This window comes from Camelina sativa, chromosome 2 (assembly GCF_030686135.1).
Source record: "Camelina sativa cultivar CO46 ecotype springtype chromosome 2, ASM3068613v1".
In the NCBI taxonomy this organism is placed as follows: Eukaryota; Viridiplantae; Streptophyta; class Magnoliopsida; order Brassicales; family Brassicaceae; genus Camelina; species Camelina sativa.
In genome coordinates this window covers 15803480-15825987 of record NC_141881.1, presented here as the reverse complement: position 1 = coordinate 15825987, position 22508 = coordinate 15803480, and the positions used below count along the sequence as shown (strand labels likewise).

The following is a 22508-nucleotide window of genomic DNA, read 5'->3' as shown; positions in this document are numbered from 1 at the left end:
TTCTCCAAAGTGTCAAGAAGGATTAGAGATCTTCTCCCTTCAGCTCTCAATACAAAATAGTCTCAGAAAATAAAGATTCTGTCTCTGGAGGCCGAGCCTCTAACTTAAATATCAAAATAAAACCCTAAAAGTCGGTTTTAAACAAAAAAGGAAAACTTGCTTCGGGTACGGGACTGGTCGATCCTGAATGCGGATCAGCCGATCCTGGATGCTTTTCTCTGTTTGCTCCATCTGCTTGCTAGTCCGATCAGTCTTCACCAAATTGGCTTCAGATGCTTGTTTCATCCCCAAAACACTCAGTTTCCTTCCAAAGTAGCTTAGCACCTGTACAGACTCACAAAAGACTAAAAAGACTCTAAAAGCACACTTTGACTCAATAAAAGACTCAAAACAAACCTAAAAACTATGGTTAAAACCTATAAATACAGACACATCAAGCTAGCACATCTTTTTATAGGGAAAACACAAAACCAAAACCCAATTGGATAACTCCCAAAATATATTTTAGATCCTCCTAAATATAATTGGCCTTATCCCATGTATATTTAGATTCTCCTAAACACACAAGGCCTTATCTTTTAGTTACTACAAGCTTACAACAACATTCTCCCCTTTAAGCTTGAGACCATCTTCACTCACATCAAACACTCCCATTAGAGTTCTCATTTCTTTAAACTTCATTCTTCCAAGAGCCTTAGTCAGAATATCAGCCTTCTACTCACTCACATGAACATGCTCAACACTCACCAGCTCTCTTTCGACACACTCATGGATAAAGTGAAAACGAGTGTGAATGTGCTTGCTACGTCCGTGAAACACAGGGTTCTTGGTCAGTGCAATTGTCGACCTGTTGTCAACCCGGATGATCACTCTTTCACTCTCCTCACCAGTTACTTCTTCAAGAAGTTCTTGCAGCCATATCCCTTGTTTGGCAGCTTCAGTAGCAGCCATAAACTCTGCCTCGCAAGAAAATAGAGCTACAATCTCTTGTTTTTGTGAACACCAAGTAATTGGTGAATCACCAAAGTAGAACATGTGTCCTGTGGTACTTTTACCATCATCCAAGTCCATACTGTAAGAGCTATCACTGTAACCTACAAAGCACGTCTTGTTCGTACGTTCGTAGAAGAGACCAAAAGAACATGTCTCTCGAAGGTACCTAAGAACCTGCTTCAAACTTGCTCCATGAGACTCCTTAGGCTCCTGCATGTACTTTCCTAGAATTCCAACACTGTAAGCAAGATCCGGTCGAGTGTGCAGCACATCCTATGCTTCTGCGATACTTGAGTCCTGCAATCGCTTTTTCACCTTTTGACTTAGACAGCTTTAAGTTCATATCCATCGTAACTTGAGTAGAATTACACTCGCTCATTCCAGTCTCTTCCAAGATTCTAAGCGCATACCTTTCTTGTTTTAGAAAAATCCATGATTCCAACTGTCTCACCTTGATCCCAAGATAGTATATGAATAATCCAAGATCACTCATCTCAAATTTAGCCGCCATCTTCTGCTTAAAATCACAAATTTCAGACTGAGAAGAGCCAGTAACAAGCAAGTCATCTACATAAACCGCCACTATAAGAAGCTCTCCATCTTCATTCTCAAAGTATAGTGAAGGTTCCTTTGAGCACCTACGAAACTTCATATCTGTGAGAGTCATATGCAGCTTAGCATTCTATGCTCTAGGAGCTTGCTTTAAGCCATAGAGAGCCTTATGCAGTTTGTATATCTTCCTCTCACTTCCCTTGACCACAAAACCATCTGGTTGTTAAACAAACACTTCCTCCTTTAGCTCACCGTTCAGAAAGGCTGTCTTAACATCCAAATGGTGTATCTTCCAACCGTATGAATCTAAGTGACTTATAATAAATCTAATTGTCTCCATGCGAGCCACAAGTGCAAAAACCTCATCATAGTCAATCCCATACCTTTGAACATATCCTTTGGCTACCAGTCTAGCTTTATGCTTGTTTATGCTTCCATCCGAGTTCCTCTTTATCTTACACACCCACTTCAACCCAATCGGCTTAACTCCAGATGGCAAATCAACTAGACTCCAAGTTCTATTTTTCTCGATTGATGCCAGTTCATCTTTACATGCCATTATCCATACTTCTGACTTAGAAGCTTCTTTGAAATCCCAGGGTTCTTCGTTAATAGACAGCAAAAGACGCTCCAGCTCTTCATCTTGAGTGACATAATCATCCAAATATTTTGGTTTTGCTCAAAGTCTAGCAGGTCTACTCACCAATGACTGCTGTTGTTCCTCATTTCCATCATTATCCACTTCACCATTATCCTCTTCTTCACCAAGATCTTTGTCTGATTCTGTTTCTGCAATTTTCGGGTTACCATCCTCTTCTTCTGATGCGTGCTCGATGAGACGAACACATCTGTTGCCAAAAGAACCTACGGTGATAGAAAAACTCAGAGCATTACCGAGTTCCTCTGTTTCTATCCTTTTCCAGCTCCATCCTCTGCTTTCATCAAAGCGGACATCTCGACTCACAATGATGCGGTTACTCGATGGATCAAGCAGACGATAGGCTTTTGAGCCAGGCTCAGTTCCCAGGTGCACTAGGATTCTTGACCTGTCATCCAAATTTTTCCTTCCAACTGCTTCTGATCTTGCGAATGCGATACAACCAAACGTCCTGAGGTGATTAAGATTTGGCTTCATTCCTCTCAGCATCTCGTATGGAGTCTTTTCTGCAAGAGACCTGGTTACAATTCTATTGATCAAATATGTCGAGTGCCTCACAGCTTCACCCCACAAATAATTTGGCAACTCCATATGTTTTAAGATGCTTCTCGACGTTTCCATGAGTGTTCTGTTTCTCCTTTCAACTACCCCGTTTTGTTGAGGAGAATATGGAGCTGTCAACTGTCTCTTGATTCCATTCTTCTCACAATAGGAATAGAAATCAGCTGAAGTGAACTCCCCTCCTCTATCAGTTCTGAGTGTATTGATCACACACTTTGTTTCTTGCTCAGCAATCGTTTTAAACTTCTTGAACTTATCATATGCTTCACTCTTTTCCCTCAAAAGAACTGTCCACATGTAACGCGAGTAGTCATCTACAATCACGAAGACATACCTTTTCTCAGCTGGTGTTAAAGGTGTGATCGGTCTACAGAGATCACCGTGTATCAGTTTGAGAGGATGTGTCGCTCTGTACATGGTCGCGCATGGGAATGGATCCCTCATTTGTTTTCCAAGCAAACATGACACACATGTTTGTCTCTCAACTTTGATGTTAGGTATGCCTGTAACAAAGTCTTTATCGATCATCAGCTTCATTGTATCACTGTTAACATGCCCTAGTCTCGCATGCCAAGTAGAAGATTGATTTGTTGAGACAAGTTGCAGATACTTAATGCTCTCTACTTCCAACAGAACTTTGTATAAACGATTTTTGGACCGCTCTGTCGTGACAAGTAGATTAACAAACTTGTCATAGAGCATTAATTTATCTTCTTTCATCCGTATCTCACACCTTGCTTCCGTAGCTTGGCCTAGACTCACAATGTTACTTTTTAAATCCAGTATGTAGTAGACATTGTGGAGCACTTTCTTTTCACCATTCTCAAATACAAACCGTATGGAGCCTTTTCCCTTGATATCAACCCGAGAATCGTCTCCAAATCTAATCTTGCCCGTTACTTCCTCACACAGATCATAAAAGAAACTCTTAACACCACTCATATGGTTGCTTGCTCCATTATCCAAATACCATATGTTAGTGTTGTCCATACTGGTCTCAAAGCTGTTAGGTTTCACTTTGTCTTCTTGAAGATATACTACTTCTTCCATCATTAGCTCATCAGCTGGGTGAGTCTCCTTGTCCTTCTTCTCAACTGTTTATTATAGTTTGAGTAACCTATCAGGACAGTCTGAGGCATAGTGACCTTGTTTATCGCATCTAAAACAAGTGATATGTGACAAGTCCTGTTCTTTATCTCTGTCCTTTTGTTGGAAATTAAACCTGCCGCATCCTCCTCTACCTCTTGAAGAGCGACCTCCTCGTCCCCGACCTCTATAGCTTCCAAAAGGATTTGAATTAGCAAACATAAGCTTGCCTTGATCATCATCTTGTTCTAACTCCTCTTCACCGATTCTTTCTTCATAAGCCTTAAGTCGACCTACTATGTTTTCGAAACTTGTCTTATTCAGGTCAAGTACCTGCTCGAGAGAAGCCACAATGTGAATGAACTTTCTTCGAGGGAGACTTGACAGAAATTTCTTGACGATCATAGGTTTTGCCAACTCGTTGCCCAAAGATGCTGATTTTGTTGAGATTGCAGACAGTTTCTCAACAAATTCATGAATCCTCTCAGTTTCTTTCATCTTCAAACGGTCGAACTCAGTCATCAGGGTTTGAAGTATTGCCTCTTTAACCATGTCCGCTCATATATGTCTTGATCTTATAGCTTCCCATATTTCTTTAGCAGTTTCTAAAGTTCCAATCTAGAGAGTAATAGCTTCAAGGATAGATTGTATGATTAGAGCGATTGCCAAATCGTTCTTTGTCTCATCAATGTTTCCTTTTTTTCGATTACGTCCCATGATTTGTGAACCCTGAGCAGGATTCTCATCTTCATCGACCATACTGTATAGTTGCTCGAGTTCAACATAGGACACTTGATAGAGGAAGATCCTCCATCTGTTGATGGTGACGATCCTGGAGCCTGTGATGAACTTGTCTTTTCTCCTTGACTTGACATCAAGCTTTTGTCTTCACCTCCTCCTTCTATCAAAGCTTTTACGTCTTCTCCTGCCATTGATTAAGCTCTGATACCACGTTTAGAAACCGAAAAAGAACACAAGTGCTTAGTAAGAATAACTCTCTTATTAATCTTAAAGAAAATACTCAAAACCTTAAGCTCAAAAACTCATAAGTTGTGCCACAAGCTAGCACATCCTTTTATAGGGAAAACACAAAACCAAAATCCAATTGGATAACTCCTAAAATATATTTTAGATCCTCCTAAATATAATTGGCCTTATCCCATTTATATTTAGATTCTCCTAAACACACAAAGCCTTATCTCTTAGTTACTACAAGCTTACAACAACAAAATAGTGTTGATGAACTTCAATAAGGTTAATGATTAAGATTTAGATTTTAAAATTATGATTAAGGTTTTGAGATAAGTAGTTTAAGGAATAGTGTTTAAACACTAAATTACCATCCACATACCCCCATATACCGATATTTATAACACTGATTTTACACCAAAAAGAATAATAAACCTTTTTGCTGTAAAAAAAAAAGGAATAATAAACCAACACTACTCATAGGTTTCTTCTCATGATTTTCGTTCACTTACAATATTTAATACTCGTATACGTAAATTGCACGCTTTGGTGTTTCCGAGAGTTCATTAAAACGAACTTTATCATACAAATAAAATCGCCTAAGATTGATATCTTAGATTAAGAGATTTTTAGCAAATGTACCACATTTAAAACAAACTTCGTGGATTCTACCACATTCACCTGATCCTTTCTGAATATACCACATTAGAGAATTGCAAAAGATGCATATAACCTCAGAGTAGTCGAACCTTTTAGCTTTTTAATAATTAAATTTTAATTTTCTGTAGGTCACAAAGGTCTTGTCGTTTCATGCTTTTGTCCCAAAAATATTTTAGTTATTTCTCTTTTTTTATTTTTTGCATTTGTCTAGAAACCCTTCATCTTTCCTATAGAAACTAAAACAAAATGAAAAATCTGAAAACAAAGAGAAACCAAACGAAACTTCAACGGCGGACCCCTCCCGGAGATGGAAACTAACGCTGACGCAGGTGACCAGGACGTAGATCGTCGAACCAGTGAGAGGAAGAAGAAGAGAATCAGTAACGGCCATGACGGGATTTCTCAGCCTAGTTCTTCTCCGTTCGGAGCTCCGTCATCCTCCTCTGCATCTCAGTCTTCATCTCTTTTCGGAGCTTTTCTTACCACCGCCATCGCCGGAGTTCTTTCGACATAGCTCTTTCGCCGGACCAACCGGAACCGCCAAATCGCCTCCTCATATATATCTCTTGGTCCTTGCCTTTAGTTCTGTCGCTGGTTTTACTTTTACTACCGGATCTAACCATTCGTCGTTGGCATAGTCTTCCTCTTCTCCTTGCAAGACCAATAGACCAATTAAATGCACCAGGTTGTCCACTATTAATTTTATCATAGACAAGTTATTTTACAAAGACAATACTTTATTTACTCGATAGACAAGTTTTATATTTGTGGACAAGTAACTCTAGTAAACAACATTTTTATTAACTCGGTGGACCAGATTAAACTCGGAGAGACAACTAGTCCTTTATTTATTTTTGTTGTAGACAAGTAATTTAAGCTAATGGACAAGTTTGTACTCCTCAACCTGTCTACGCGACATTCACAAAACTAAATTTTGTCCACCGTCTTATAATATTCCACCAAATCTCGTAGACAACAATTATTTGTTTTTTGGTCCACAGAAGAAACAACAAAATAACTTTGGGAATTTTATGAGAAATGCCATTTTCAAAATTAAAGTTGTGAAAAATGCCACTTTTTTGTTTTCTCTTTAGAAATGCCACTTTTTTGTTTTATGCCATAGAAGTAAAAATTTTTACCCTTTAATTACAAGAAGAAAAAAAAATAAAAAAAATTGTGCAACCAAGTTTTTTCCACCCTTCATGTATGCAGATGCCTCCGGTGGACCAAAATCAATGCTTGGACAGGTTTTTGTCTACCACGTTTTTGTCCACCGACTTTCTTAGTGGACCAGATCCGCTTGGTGATAACAGTTGTCCTTCAAACAAAAAATTGGTCTATCCCATTAGGTATGTCCACACTAATCGTACAATCGACAAGCAAATTCTACTGATAGACAAATATCGGTAGACTAAATTTGAATCATCTCTTCTAAATCTGGTCTATAAAGTAATGTCCACCACGTTTTTGTCCACCGGTTTTTCTTAGTGGACCAGATCCGCTTGATGACAGCATTTGTCCTTCGATAACAAAAAATTGGTCCACCTCTGTAGGTCTGCCCACACTAATCGTATAATCGACAAGCGGAGTCCACTGATAGACAAATGTCGGTAGACCAGATCCGAATCCTCTCTTCTAAATCTGGTCTATTAAGTAATACCTAGTTTGATTTCCAATGATGGCTTCTTGGATTTCAACACTTGTGTCCACCACCTGAGCCGCAAATCTGAGTAGTAGAGAACAAAAAAATAAGCAGATTTGAAAATTAATATCTTCAAATAGAGAAAGAGAAAAGAAGGGAAAGAAAGAAAACAAAGATAAGAAAGAAAGAAAGAAAACAGAGATAAGAAAGAAAGAAAAAAAACAAAGAAGAAATATATATCATGTGTAGTGATTTATTTGTTGTTGAAGAAAGAAAGAAAGAAAGATGAGATAAGAAAAGAGAGAGATGAGAGATGAGGGATGAGAGATCGAGAGAGAAAAGAGGAGAAAGAAAATAGGGGGCATTTTTGTCATTTTAAATAGATGAAAGTGGATCCTATGGCATTTTAGAAGAGGTTTTAAGGAAAGTGGTATTGGAGAGAAACAATGTTACTGTTCATGGCATTATCGACAATATTCTCAATAACTTTTCAGATAAATATCTCTATTGTTGATTTGTTTTTTTTTCGTGTTTTTAATTTAAATTTAAAAACACGAAATAAAAGAAAAATTTAAATTGTCCCATATCACATTAAAAATCCGAGAGTTTTGTTTTTTCTGCAGGGACAATTTCGTCTTTCTATTATCTGACAAAAGTTAATTGTGGTAGTTTTGAAAAGGTTTTTGGAATGTGGCATTTTAGAAAAGTTTTATATGGAATGTGGTAGATTTATTAAAATTCCCTTAGATTAATATAGTTTCATTCCATTTCAATTTTTTATAAAACTATAAATTCTCAGTTGAAACTTCCCATTTATGATTATACCAATGCCATCCTCTATATATTAATAGGAAAGCATTTTTCTCAAAATGCTGAAGTGTCGTCGCTAGAGAGCTCCAGACACTTTTTAGTAATTTACTCCCATTTGGTAATACTATTTACAATACATGCTATTATATGTTTAACCAAAAACTAATAATAAAAGATGTTGTTAAATGTCTATTATGTCTATTATTTTACGTGTACTATATTTTGTTAATGTGTACTTTTAAAAACTTTTAAAATGTAATATCTAATTTTATTTGTAAAAATAATTATTCATTAAATAATATAAAATTTTTTTTCCCAAACACTAAAAAAATAAATGAATGTAACAAAAAAAAATCAGCAAATTAAAATAGAAATTTGAACTTAATAGTACTCATATTTTTATATTTTATGTAAATGCATATTACACTTCTTAGAAATTCTATAATTTTTAATATATATTTTTATCTAATCATTTGTACTGTTTCAATAAATTAGTTTTTAAACCACACAAAAGACACTTTCTATAAATAGTAATATTTTATCAATATTTTCTCGACTATGTTAGAATTTTTTCACGTTCAAAGATTTTAACCGGTGATACATATTTTAAATGAAATAAACAAAAATTTGAATTAAAAATATTTTAATTATATATTATGTTTGACACAAATGAATATTAATTCAATAATTATAGTTTTACTCATAATAATTTATTTAAATTTATTTATTCTACACATAGTGCGGGTTGTTACCTAGTTCGTTGTTATTGTTGTGATACTAATAATATACGAATACCTCTCAGTAAATTCACCACCCGACAATAGACTTTACTCATTTTAGCTCTCAACATGTTTAAAAACAGCAAACACATTCCCCATAGGCCGTAGCCATTTTCTCCATTTAATGATTTTTAAAAAAAATCTTCACCAACTATTTTTAAGTGAAAAATTGTTACATTTGTCTGATTGTCTCGTTTATATATTTCCCCTCTCCAACAACTTTTAATCCATAAAACAATGAATGCGTATCATTTTCATTAAATTCAAATTCGTGTTCATAAACAAACACATATGAGTACGAATGTTACCAGTTCATAATGACAGTATACTCCATACGTAAGGACGTGCATAATTGATATTAAAAAAGGCAAAACAAAGTTATGAACATCCGATTAAACTGAAACGATACATAAAAAGATAAACATGACAATACATCCAGAAATTACAAATTTTGCGTTTCTTTTTTCTTTTGGGCAATAAAGAATTACATTTAGAGCAGTTTTATCGGCAAAAATGCAGAAATTTTTTTTAAAATGAAATATTATTTTATTTATATAATTTCTTTTTATAGTTGTATAATTGGGTAGGTGATATATGTATGTTAATTCAATCTGAGGTATGTTTCTCATCTCTATTTCCTCCATTATTTGAGTTGCTCTTAGGTTGAAAAACTTTCACAAAATATCTACTGTGTAATTATTTTTGTCTGAAAACAAAAAACAACATAATTTTACGAAAGTTAGAGATAAGAATTAGGATATCGTGTAAAGTCTTATAGAGTTCCATCAAATAAACTTCCAAACATATGACTTCGATTACTTGTTTAAAATTTGAAAAATTCAATAAGAATTAAGTAGGAATTTTCGGTTTCTCAAGAAGTTGTCACTAAAATATAACACAAATGTAATTGAGTAAATCTTTTGTTTGTTAAATTAAAAATGTGTTATTTTCACTTAAAATGACCTTTGTTTTTCGAATATTTTTGTATGCTTTTCAGAATAGTTTAAAATTCACTAGAGAGAGAAAAAAACTTGAATAAAAGATATATTCATATATTCATATATAATGTTCACCAGATAATCATGGGTATTTTATGAATTACATTCTCTTTAAAAACAAAAAAAGCATCATATGTACTTAAGTACGTTTGTGTTACAAAAATCAGACAAGAAGCTGAGAATTCACGTTGACGTGGGTCAAGAGTCAATACCTCAAGATTAAAAAAAGGGTAACATCGTCATTTATTATAAAAGAAACACCAACCGATAAAACGCTCATTTTAAGACGGCGGGACGACAATGTTCAATTCATACGTTACCATTACAACAACAATACACAAACCAAAAGCTTCAAAGCCCTTACAAATCTCGAAACTTTAACTTCTTCAGACACAAACCAGGATCCGAATCCTATACCTACCCAAATATGCCGATCGGGTGGGTCAAATCTTTACATTGCAAATCAAGAGCCTTCGACGATGTGTATCATCATCACTCCCACAACAATGGTAAACTCGTATTGCCAAGTTACAGCTGCAGAAAAAACGTTAGAGACGTCGTCGATACCCGACCCGGATCCGTTAAGAAAAACCCAAAACCCGATCCAAGTTTACGGCGTTTACGCTCTTCTTCTCGTCGACCGGAATCAGAATCCAACTCCCATCACCCGACCCGACGAAGCGTATCTGCTCGAGCTTCCTCTGAATCTGGTGCATTGCCCGTTCTGACCGATCTGCCAGACGGTCACCCGTCGAGAAACGTCGTGGAGATTATATTCCAATCTAGTTGGAGCTCCGATGAGTTTCCGGGTCGGGTTGAGATGATTTTTAAAGTTGAAAACGGGTCCAGAGCTGTGACCCGGTTTGAGGAATACAGAGAGGCTGTGAAATCGCGATCGCGTAACGAATTGGGTTCCGATGACGTCGACGGCAGCGCGTGTGACGAAGACGCGAGGTGTTCGGCTGATGGGAATGAGATGATGAGGTTTTTTCCGATGGGTCCGATTCCGGGTGGGATTAACGGCGGCGCGTGGGTTTTTCCCGGGGGTAAAGGGGCGGCGGTTTGTACGTTTTCAGGGAGCGGTGAAGCGCACGCGAGCACAGGCGGAGGAGGAGGGAGGAGAGCTATGCTGATTTGTAGAGTAATAGCGGGTCGGGTTGCGAAGAAAGGTGAATTCGGGTCGGATTCAGTAGCGGGTCGAGCTGGTGAGTTGATTGTTTTCGATGCACGCGCCGTGTTGCCTTGTTTCCTAATCTTTTTCAGATTGTAAAAAAAAAAATATAATTATAACAATAAAAACAGAATTTTAAATTTTATATAATTTGGTTCCATTTTTTTTTTTTGGTTTGTTTTATCGGCTTGGTATTTTTTATTTATATTAAAATTTGGTTCAATTTGTTGGGTTTTTGTTTTGGAGACCAATATATACATTCTCATGTTTAAGGTTCAGAAAGTTAGGAAGGATTCGATATTGAATAAAAGTCATTGATGCATACAAAATTGAAATGGATAAACTATTCATTAGTATAAGTGATGTTTTGATTAAATAAGAGTATCTCTTTGTTTTGTTTTGTTTGAATGCACATGTATTAAGACAGATTCGTAAATTAATGGTGCACCCAAACAGGAATGGAAACCACGAAATTATACCGCAGAATACGGTGTAGGTTGATCTTGTCGTTTTAATCCACTAATAAATGAGCTTCGTCTATTCACCAAACAGATCACCAAGTGGTCTATATAATTCATTGACTGCCATAGAGACAACTCAAATGCAAATCATGCATATATATAGTTTATTGTTAAAGTTACTGAGAATCTTGAATTACACAAGAATATTTGTCGTTATTGGTCTTATTACAAAAGTTATGTGAGGAAATGAAGATGAGTTTTCAGAAGAATGATACATTATGAGGAAATGTGTTAAATACGGTACATTCTGATTTGAACAAAATGATTACGTAAGAATTATAGAGAGGCATACGTGAATGATAAAGATTATGGGTTTTGATTCGAAATGAAATATTCTCGTCTTTAAATTTAAATTTAAGGAACCGATACATGCATACGTGAACCCGATAGACGTGGTCTTGTTTTGGTCGAAGAGTGAGAGGAGCAACGAGGCCAAAACAAAACATGAATTTGTTTTTTTCTATTGTTTTTTCTTTTCTCGAATTGAAGTAGAAATGTCAATCAATAGTATATATATTTGCGGTGTAAATAATTTTCACTTTTTTACATTAAAACATGATGCCACTCATTGTGATGAAGTTGTCAAACAAAGCCAGTCAAAATATTATTTTCTTTATTAGAAATCCAAACATTTTATTTGACAAAAGAATATCACCATTATATTTTATAATTCGTTTTGTCTACTACACAATATTAATCCGTCACCATCGTTCTGAGTCATATAAACGTAGATTTGAGTACGATACAATGCACTTCAACATTTCTAACAGAAGTTAGTTATGGATTAACTTTACTTATTTGTTGGTCATCAAGGCAGATTAAAGTTTGACTATGAAAAAGCGTGATCAGAAAGAAAAAAAAATCATGAAAATTGAAAGATTTGGTGGATGACTAACTTACATTATGATGATGATCTATAATTACAAGACCAAGTGGAAATCCTAATAATAGTTCTTTACATTATGCACTTAATTATTTAATTTATCTATGATAACATATATTTAAAAAAAAATAGACAATACATGTGGTAGTATGTCAACTGTTTTAGACAAAGTTTTGAAATTTTTTATTGCAGCAAGCATTTGCTTTCAAGCAACAGTTTGATATTATTATATTTTAATTATCCGTTTTGTATCTAACTTTCTACTGTTTAATGGCATTCATATGGAATTATAGGAAATCTAAAACCACCAATAAGATATCTTAAAGAAGTTTATCCCACATTATATAATATGTGTATATAGTAGATGATTTTTATCAAACAATGAGATGAGAGGGACAACCAAACAGATATGAATGAAAAAATAGAAGTAAAATACAAGCAATTAACATTTGTTAAGTTTGATTGGATACTTATATTTCAAGTTTCATTCTTTATACTGAACCCATTCAACTTCTCATATGTGTCCAAGCATGAACCTCTAACTTTCTAATCATAATCCTTCATTTATTATATTACTATTTAAAGGTGTGACTATGTAAAACCTAAACAAAACAAACAAAAACAAATTGAATACTAAGAGAAAAAGAATATTTAAATGATTGATTGCACAAGGTAAAGGTAACAAAAACATATATGATTTTGTTTCTGGGTCAAGAACCCCATTCGATCAAATATGGACGTATAGTACACTACATGTTTATTTTTATATATACAGTACTTTGATGTACAGTACATGTTTATGCATTCATTTTTGTCAGACTAAATGCTTTATTTTGCTAGTTGTTTTGCTTACAAGTATGAGCTTGTGAGTGACAGATGTTTGGGCCTTTAACCAATATTAAGCCTAAATCGGTCGAATAATTATCTGTAGTACTATGAATACGATATCATGACTATTATGTATACTTTAAGATTCAGTCAACTTTATTTTGCTGGTCATGCTAATTACCTTCGACGCATGAGTTTGTATTAGACAACTAGTTTGTCTTTTAAAGAAAAAACTTTTTTTCTCTATATATTAATGTAAAATTATATTCACCAAAAAAAAAACCTGTGTACATATGATCCATCTCTAGTTTTTTTTTCTTTTTCTTTTGCTAATACATAGTCATAGTATTTTTTAATTCATTTTCCTTCAATCCAAAAACAGAAAAACATTTGAGATTACACTTTAAGCTGGAAAATGAAAAAAACTGAGATGAAACAAGACAGGAAACTTAAGTGAAGCAATAAATTGGGATGAAAGACTTGGGAAGGATGAACTATCTCTGAAAAGAACGAAACCATGATGCAAGGAAGGTTCATGAAGTACCCTCAATCGTTGAATAAGAACTGGTTAACGGTCAAGACCTGCAAGCTAAGCTTTGCCCGAATAAAGAGTTAAATTTCCTTAACAAGTGACGTAGATCGGTTTAAAGATAGCGGTGTGAAGCCTTGAGTTTCTTTTTCTCCACAGCGCATAAACAACTGCTTGAAAGATGAATTTCCTTAACAAGTGCATATTTAGTTTATCGATTAATGAAAATAAATTTGAAGAAAGACAGTATGGAACCATAAAGATATGGTGGTGGCGGAAGTCAACTTCTTGTCCCAAACTAGAGTCTTCTTGTCCCAAACACCGTGTACAAAGTGATTTCGAAGCTCATAGTTGGAAGACTACAGGCTCTCCTGCCCTTGGTAATCTCTAACGCCCAGTCAGCTTTCCTTCCCGGCCGCCTCCTTGCTGAGAATGTGCTCTTAGCCTCGGAATTGGTCAATGGATACAGTATGAAGAATATTGGCCCTAGGGGAATGGTTAAAGTTGACCTCCGCAAAGCCTTTGATTCGGTGAAATGGGACTTCATAATTGCCACAATGCAAGCTCTTCATTTCCCTGAAACGATTCATAACTTGGATCAGACAGTGCATCTCCACTCCAAACTTCTCTGTTTCCGTCAATGGCGTTACTTCTGGATACTTCAGAAGCTCGAGCAGACTACGCCAAGGAGACCCTATTTCTCACTACCTCTTTGTTATAGCCATGGAGATCTTCAGTGGGTTAATGAGGTCAAGTTGTGCAGCGGGGTTCATCCAGCACCATCCAAAAACCAAAGAGCTAGACAGACCCACCTTATGTTTGGAGACGACGTAATGGTGTTCTTTGATGGCTTCTCTTCATCTTTACAAGGAATCAGTGATGCTATGGATCTATTTGCTTCTTGGTCAGGGCTTCGTATGAACTGTGAAAAAACCCAACTATTCACGGCGGGTCTGGAGCCTAGTGAATCCTTGGACATTGCAAACTTTGGATTCACTACGGGCTCCTTGCCTATTCGTTACTTGGGACTCCCTCTGATGAGTAGGAAGCTGAGAGTCTCTGAATACTCCCCCCAGATCGACAAGCTAACGAAACGGTTCAATGCCTGGGCAACTAGATCTCTTTCTTATGCGGGCAGGCTCCAACTGTTGAAATCTGTCATCTATGGTCAGATCAACTTTTGGTTATCAACCTTCATCTTACCAAAGGCGTGTATCAAGAAGATAGAATCCCTATGTAGCAGAATCCTTTGGTCTAGCTCGATAGACCGTAGTAAAGGAGCGAAGGTTGCATAGTTTGACATCTGCTATCCAAAGCAGGAGGGAGGGTTAGGACTGCGGCGACTGAGTACCTGGAACTCCACTCTCTGTCTCAGGCTTGTATGGCTGTTGTTTTCAGGGAGTGGCTCCCTTTTGGTTGCCTGGCATCATTTCCACCACATCAAAGGTAAAAGCTTCTGGTCTATTAAGGCTTCTACGAATGATTCATGGAACTGAAAATCCCTTTTGGCACTTCGCCCTATGGCTCATTCGTTGATCAAGTGTGATCTGGGCAATGGAGAGCGTGCTAGCTTCTGGTATGATGCTTGGTGCCATCTTGGTCCGTTAATAAACCTGACTGGTAATGACGGACCTGTTCGGTTTGGGATTTCTTCCCAACTCTCTGTGGCTGATGCGTGTGAGGGAAACATTTGGCACTTGCCATCTCCAAGGTCGGACCAGGAGCGTGAGTTGCATTCCTTCCTTGACATGTTCTTTTCAATCAGGCCTGATGCTGGTATCGACTGCTACAAGTGGGTCGTTCAAAATCAAAAGCTCTCAAACTTCCACACTGCAAAAAACTGAGATTGTATCAGAGAGCGATCCAATATCAAAGAATGGTCATCGTTGATATGGTTTAAAGGAGCCACGCCTAAACACGCCTAAACACGCCTTCATAATGTGGGTTGCATATCTGCATCGACTGCCAACCCGCGATAGACTACATGCCTGGGGCATCTCCACTCCTACCTCTTGTTGTATCTGTTCGGCCTCTGAGGAGTCTCATGTTCACCTTTTCTTAAGGTACCCGTTTAGCAAACAGGTGTGGTCGCGGGTTCAGTCCCATCTTCGGCTGCGTCCACTGGCTTTTCATACCTGGCCATCACTTCTCGCCTGGACAAAGATTAAATCGGACTTAGCTCCACCAATCATCCGGAAGCTTGCGTGTCAAGCTGTGGTGTATCACCTCTGGAAGCTTAGGAACACTATTCTTCATAACCAGGTTTTGTTTTCTCCTACTGCTGCCTATCAGGAGATTGTGACAGAGATCCGCAACACCATCGATGCCAGAAAGTCCTGAAAGCATTTCAGGATGCTCATGGCACTTTGGATTAAATAATTTTTTTTAGTTGATTTACACTCAACGCTATTTGTAACCCTTATTTTTTATTTCTTTTTTTGGCAAGGTTACAAAAATTATAGGTGGCTCTTTTGTAAACCTCAAACTTTTCATTAATATGAATATTTAGATTTCTATAAAATAAAAAAAAATAAAAAAATAAAAAAAAAACTAGAGTCTTAGGCCATCATTAGGATAGGCTATTAGTCTTTGACCAATATTAATATTAGTCTAAGTCGATCGAATTGAATTTTGAGAAATTTAAATTGTAGAGTTCTAAAATTTTGTTTGTAATTTTTGCTAAATGTGTCAACCCTAGAATACGATGTATATTTATCCGTCAAGTCCACATATATTCATTTAACAAAAATATATTCCATTCCTTCACTATCGGATTTATAAGTTGATTTAACCATCGGAGAGGGATGAAACATTTGCCTCTCTTACAGGTAGGCCCTCCTCTAGGCCATCTTTATGATGATATCAAAACTCCTACGTGCACCATGACCCAGGTCTTATTCTAATATCTTATTTCAACAATGTCGATGGTTGTAGGGTATAGAACAAAAGCAAAATGCAACCTTCAGTTTAAGCACCATTAGTCATGCGATAATTTGCTACTCCCATTTATATTTCATATCATCAAAGATTAATATCAATATAGAGAGATTAAAATTAAAACCCTCATTTATCAATTGTTTTCCCACTGGAGTCCATTTATTTAATCTCCAATATATAACATCACAATACTAGAATATAGAAAACCAATTAACTAATTTATACTTAGATACGAACCAAGCCATTCAATTCCCATGGGAGCTTCTCATACATAGATGGGACACGAAATTTTGCAAAACGCCAAATTTAAATTTGTAATCTTCGCCCGTTGTTCCATAAATTCAAAAAAAACATAAATTAACCGACCAATTGACCCAAATCTAAAAACCATCGCATTATGCTTAAGATTTTTGTATTGCCTTGCCCACTAATTTTCTCCAATTTTAAAAATAATAATGACTTCATTGATACTCAACGAGAACATACAATGCCTTTCCTTCTAATCTCTCCCTCCCCTGCAAATTTTTAAATATTGCACACAAAGAAAAATATATAAACCTCCACGTACTTAATTATATTACTATGAAAGTAACCCGGAAAATAAAATTCATGAACGTTAACTTACATTTAATTCGGGTAACTCGATAACGCATGCACATTCAACGACCTCTGCTCCAACTCTTCCTAATACAGTAAATATATATTCATCAAGATTAGTGAAAAATGTTTCGAGTTTATAATTGAATCTAGTAGGTCTAAGAGTAGGAACACCATTGAAAACTTTAATTCGAGGAATTCCAAATAAATTAATGTCAGTATGATGGTAAGCGTTTTCGTATTTTAAAGAAGTGGCAAATGATTTGCAAGTTATATTCTTGAAAATTTGAGAAATTGTAATTTACTGAGCAAATTCATGGCAGCACAGAGAGTCCCGCCCGTAGCAATAAGATCATCTACGACCAATGCTCTATCACCGGAATCTACAGCTTCGACGTGCATTTCCAACCGGTCACTTCCATACTCCAACTCATACTCTTCGAATATTATTTCGCCTGATTATGAATAATATAAAGTTAATTTTTGTTTTATTGTTTGGCCTTTAAGAATAATTATAAAAAAAAAGAATATTGTTGATAAAAGTTTGGTATAGTGTTTAACCGGGCAATTTCTTGGGTTTACGAAGAGGAACGAATTTTGCTCCAATGGCTAATGCGATGGGTACACCAAATATGAAACCGCGAGCCTCTATACCTTAAAAGAAAATCGACTACCACATTTTAACTGCCAATTGTATATATATATAGTGGTAGCTAGGGTCAATACGAATAGGACACTACAACACGACGTGCATGCGAGAGCCACCCACGCGAAACCCTAATTCTCCTACTGTTAAATGAAGATTCCCTGAAAACATTCTTGTAAAGGAAGAGACAAAGTCAAAAGTATTGACTTTAACAAAAGAAAAAAAACCAAAGAACTTACTCTTTTGTCCGTAGAACAATCGCAAGAGACATATTCTATAGCACAGGGCAACTTAAATGATACAAACTACAAAGGACCAAGTTTACATATGGTTTTGAACTTCTAATATATAAATTCTTATGTATTTTTATGTGTATATCCCAGTATGTATACAATGATATCAAATTCCTTTAACAAATACCACGTGCAAGAATACGCATTTGAATAGGGTCCGAATATATCATATAGTTCTCATACTTTTTATATTTATAAATTGAGGTCCAATAATTAAGAAAAAATATTATATATATATATATAAGATAAATGTTTGGTTAAGTCTTCGAAATACTTTGAAACGACCATATATTGTAACAACAAAATATTAGAAATTACAGTTATATAATATATATACAATTGTTGCAATGACCCTTAAGTCTACTGTTATGTGTATGTTCATAATTGGTTTCTAACCGAAATCGGATATATATTTTTTTATAATTCAAAATGGTGTTAAGATGCTTCCAGTTTAGCATTTGCACTACAGCTTATGTCTAATGCACCCAAACATATTAAAAGTCGTTTGAAAAAGAAAATAAGAAAACTATATTGAGTAATTAAATAATTATGTTACTATCACCAACATATAGAAATAAAGAGAGCCGTTGAAAAACAATGATGAGAGGAAAAATAGAACTAAACTTTATTTAGGGGCCAACCCTTTAAAAAGGTGGCATTCATAAATCAACCACCCATTTATCCAAACCAGATTCCACCACTTACACTTTAAGAATGTCTAATCAGATAATTTTCGTTTTATGTTTCAGTTTTTTTTTTTCAGTTTATGAAATACAAAATCAAGTTGAAATTGCATTTCATTTGGTGTCGTTTTAGTTTTGGAAATTCGAATAATAAAGAATCGCACTTTTCGCATTTCGTTTTTTTCATGTTAAAGTTTCATCTCGGTTTGGTTAAGGTTTTATATAGAAATAGTAAAACCTTGAATTTGGTACACTTGTAGCAAACATTCTTACCACTATGGCACAATTGTCTTATTATGAATCATGATTCCTAAACAACACAGACCAACTTCATCCAATTTTTATATTATCTTCTTCAACTAAATGCATCAACATAAATATATATTATATTGTTTGCCAACACGAGGTTTATATATTAACTAAAATTAGATAAAGCAAAAGAATAAAATTACGACAAATAAAATGAATTACTTATGTTTTGACTTTATATATATAGAAAACTATTTATCTATAAATAATAGTACCTGCAACCACCGAGATGTTCATGTGTCGATACCTCTCAACAAACAAATCAATAGTGTCTTTAAAAGCTTTAGGATCTAGCAGCAGTGTTGTTATGTCTTGGAACATTATTCCTGCAATTTTCACATTATTATTCTTAAATAATCTAAACCCACTTCCAATCAAGAAAACAGTACTTGCATTGTATCCATAACTTCCCAAGTCGTGTAAGAAATTTTGGACCGTGATGACAAACAATGTTACAATTTTTCTCAGTAACCGAAAAAAAAAAAACAGAGACCTTAAAAGAAACATCTAATTATTAAATATAAAACTGAGGAAGAAAATAAAACTAACCTTTCTTGGGAAAATCTGGAACGACACGGATCTTAGTTTTGATGCCATCGATACGAGGATCCTTGACTTCGTTCTCAGACATTTTCTAGACTCAAAGAACCCACAAAGGAAATGTTTGAATCAAATAGGAATTGATAAAAAGAGTACAGAGAGGGAGAGAGAGTTCATGGAGAGAATGAAAGAGAAGGCATCCATACGAGTTTACTTATAAAGAGAATATTTTTGTAATATTATTTTATTTCCAAGTGTTTTTTTAACCTATTTTTTTGTCTGTCAAAACGATATAATACTTATTTTATTTATATTTTTTCCAAATATTCACGACACTATGTCAATTAAAGAATATATGTTTTTAAAAATAATATTTTATATGAAAACTATTACCATTATACGTATTAGACAACAAGACCCTGCAGTTCAAACAGACTGTTTGTCTAATAATACGAACTATAAGTTTGTTCTAACAATATATGGATCGAAGAAGCAAATATCTCGTCAAGACAATTGCGGAATTAAATTTTGATGCTTTTTGTAAAGAGATGAAAGTGATTTAGGAAAATTTGACACCATGATTTCTTTCTCCGCAAAAGCCTTGGTGAAAGATTTTACTAGTTCGGGATGATTACAAACGTCCTCTCTCTACAACCAAAAAAAATCTTGTGGAGATGAAATCTTTAAATTGTATTAAAAGCAAAACATAATTAACCAAGTTTAATATAGAGATAAGGATAACTAAACTATGTTGTAATCTATATGTTATATAGGATTAGTTCATATCCCTAAAGTTTAGGATCTTTCTTGTATAAATACTCTTGTACATCTATCAATAACACTCAGACTTTACGTTCATAACATGGTATCAGAGCCAAACAAGCGATTTCTTTTTTAGAATTGTTCTGTGCTTGGCTTTGATTCTTTTTTTTTTGTTTTCTTTCAAATCACAATTCATACTTGTTCTCATGACTACTTCCTCTACTATTTCATCTACTACTTCCTCTACTACTACCTCTACTATGGCGGAGAACACCCCTTTGGAGACTCCATATACTCTACATACTTCAGATAATCCTGGCTCCCTTATCACCCCTGTTTTGCTTCGTGGTGATAACTACTCAGAATGGACAACAGAGCTTTGGAATTCTCTCCAAGCTAAACAAAAGATTGGGTTTATTGATGATTCTATTCCAAAACCTACCTCTAATCCTGATCTTGCCCGATGGATTTCTACTAACTCTATGATTGTGGGATGGATACGCACTGCTATCGATCCACAAGTCCGCTCTACTGTTTCTCATGTTCCTGAAGCCTTCAGGCTTTGGGAGTCTCTTAAGCGCTGGTTCTCGGTAAAGAATGGTGTTCGTAAACATCTTCTGGAGGATGAGATTACAAATTGTAAACAGAACGGCCAATCTGTTCTTGAGTTATACGGTCGTCTCTCTAAACTGTGGGAAGAGTTACAAGCTTTTCAATCTACTACTACATGTACGTGTGCTGCTGCGGCTGACCTTGAGAAAGAACCTGAGGATAGGAAGGTTCACAAATTTCTTTTTGGTCTTGATGAGTCGCGGTTTAGTCACATTCGATCTCAAATCATTGACGAGGAGCCTCTTCCTGACTTGAACATCGTCTATTCACGTGTTATCCGGGCCGAACAATATCTCAACAACATGCGCTCTACTGATACAAGACACGAAGCTGTGGGATTTGCTGTTAAAACCGAATCTTCCCCTGTTTCTCTATCAGGTCCTGCTACTGCTGCCGCCGTTAATGTTTGGAGTCGTGATCCCAATCGGATGTGTTCTCACTGCAAGCGTAAGGGACACGACGCATCGGAGTGTTTTCTCTTACACGGCTATCCCGAGTGGTTCCTTGAACAACAACAACAACGCTCTGCTTCTGGACAGAGTACAAGGGGATGTGGTGGTGGTCGGTCTTTTTCTTCTGGACGTGTTCATGCGAATGCAGTTTCCGCTCCTGTCCCTGCTTATTTTCCTCCGGTTCTTGCTGACTAGATTGCCGCCCTAATCAGTCTTCTTCAGAATCAATAGAGCCAACTTTCTACTGAACGTTTGTCTGGTAAAACCAATCTCACTGATGTCATTATAGACACTGGTGCCTCTCACCATATGACGGGCAATTTGTCCTTGTTGCACAAAGTTATTGATATTATGCCTTCTGCGGTCACTTTTCCTCATGGCACGGCTTCTCGTGCTACAAAGATAGGGACATTACAGTTGAATACTGATTATTTCTTACCCAATGTTCTCTATGTTCCGGATTTCAATTGTACTCTTATTTCGGTATCACGCCTACTTAAGCAAACATGATGCATTGCTATCTTTTCTCATACTCTTTGTGTATTACAGGACCGTTTTACGAGGACCCTGATTGGCACCGGTGAAGAGCGAGAGGGGGTCTACTACTTCAAGGGTGTTCGACTTGCAAGAGCTCATCAAGCTAGCAAGGGAACTGCTTCTCCTTCTGTTTTGTGGCATTGTCAACTTGGTCATCCATCTTACAAAGTGCTTTCTACATTACCGGTTTTTAATAGTTTAGTGGTTGATTTTGACAAAATACATCCTTGTGATATTTGCTTACGTGCGAACAAACACGTTCCACTTTTCCTGAGAGTTTTAATAAAGCTTCCGCACCTTTTGCTTTAATTCACTGCGATGTTTGGGGACCTTATCGTACTGTTTCATCATGTGGTGCTGCTTATTTTCTCACCATTGTTGATGACTACTCTAGGGCCATTTGGATTTATCTGATGTTGGCCAAATCTGAGGTTAAGGGATTGCTGCAAAACGTTTGTGCTATGTGTACTAAACAATTTGACAAACCATTTAGAGCTGTT

The 22508-nt window shown here is 36.0% G+C and overlaps 3 protein-coding genes and 1 pseudogene across 5 annotated transcripts; 3 read left to right on the top strand and 1 right to left on the bottom strand.

Moving 5' to 3' along the window:
- The first annotated feature begins 9977 nt into the window (after positions 1-9977).
- Positions 9978-11144, top strand: LOC104737254 (uncharacterized). The gene has a single exon (XM_010457386.3). The coding sequence runs from the start codon at positions 10136-10138 to the stop codon at positions 10976-10978; it is 843 nt and encodes a 280-aa protein (XP_010455688.2). The 5' UTR covers positions 9978-10135; the 3' UTR covers positions 10979-11144.
- A 4016-nt stretch (positions 11145-15160) lies between these two features.
- On the top strand, positions 15161-15484 carry LOC109126312 (uncharacterized). The gene has a single exon (XM_019229784.2). It carries the CDS (start codon positions 15161-15163, stop codon positions 15482-15484), a length of 324 nt encoding a protein of 107 aa, XP_019085329.2.
- A 1290-nt stretch (positions 15485-16774) lies between these two features.
- Positions 16775-19926, bottom strand: LOC104717549 (adenine phosphoribosyltransferase 4-like). 3 transcript variants are annotated; one of them, XM_010435135.3, is made up of 6 exons: positions 19655-19926; positions 19321-19431; positions 17736-17828; positions 17480-17629; positions 17203-17261; positions 16775-17092 (listed from the first exon to the last, which is right to left on the bottom strand). In XM_010435135.3, the coding sequence occupies exons 1-6, from the start codon at positions 19734-19736 to the stop codon at positions 17039-17041; spliced, it is 549 nt and encodes a 182-aa protein (XP_010433437.1). In that variant the 5' UTR covers positions 19737-19926; the 3' UTR covers positions 16775-17038. The 3 variants fall into 3 exon arrangements, with proteins under 3 accessions (XP_010433437.1, XP_010433445.1, XP_087339830.1); XM_010435143.3 differs by having other exon boundaries at positions 17736-17822; positions 19655-19849; XM_087483704.1 differs by lacking the exons at positions 17480-17629; positions 17736-17828 and having other exon boundaries at positions 19655-19850.
- Positions 19927-20613: 687 nt separating this feature from the next.
- Positions 20614-22055, top strand: LOC147948686 (uncharacterized; annotated as a pseudogene).
- The last annotated feature ends 453 nt before the right edge of the window (positions 22056-22508 follow it).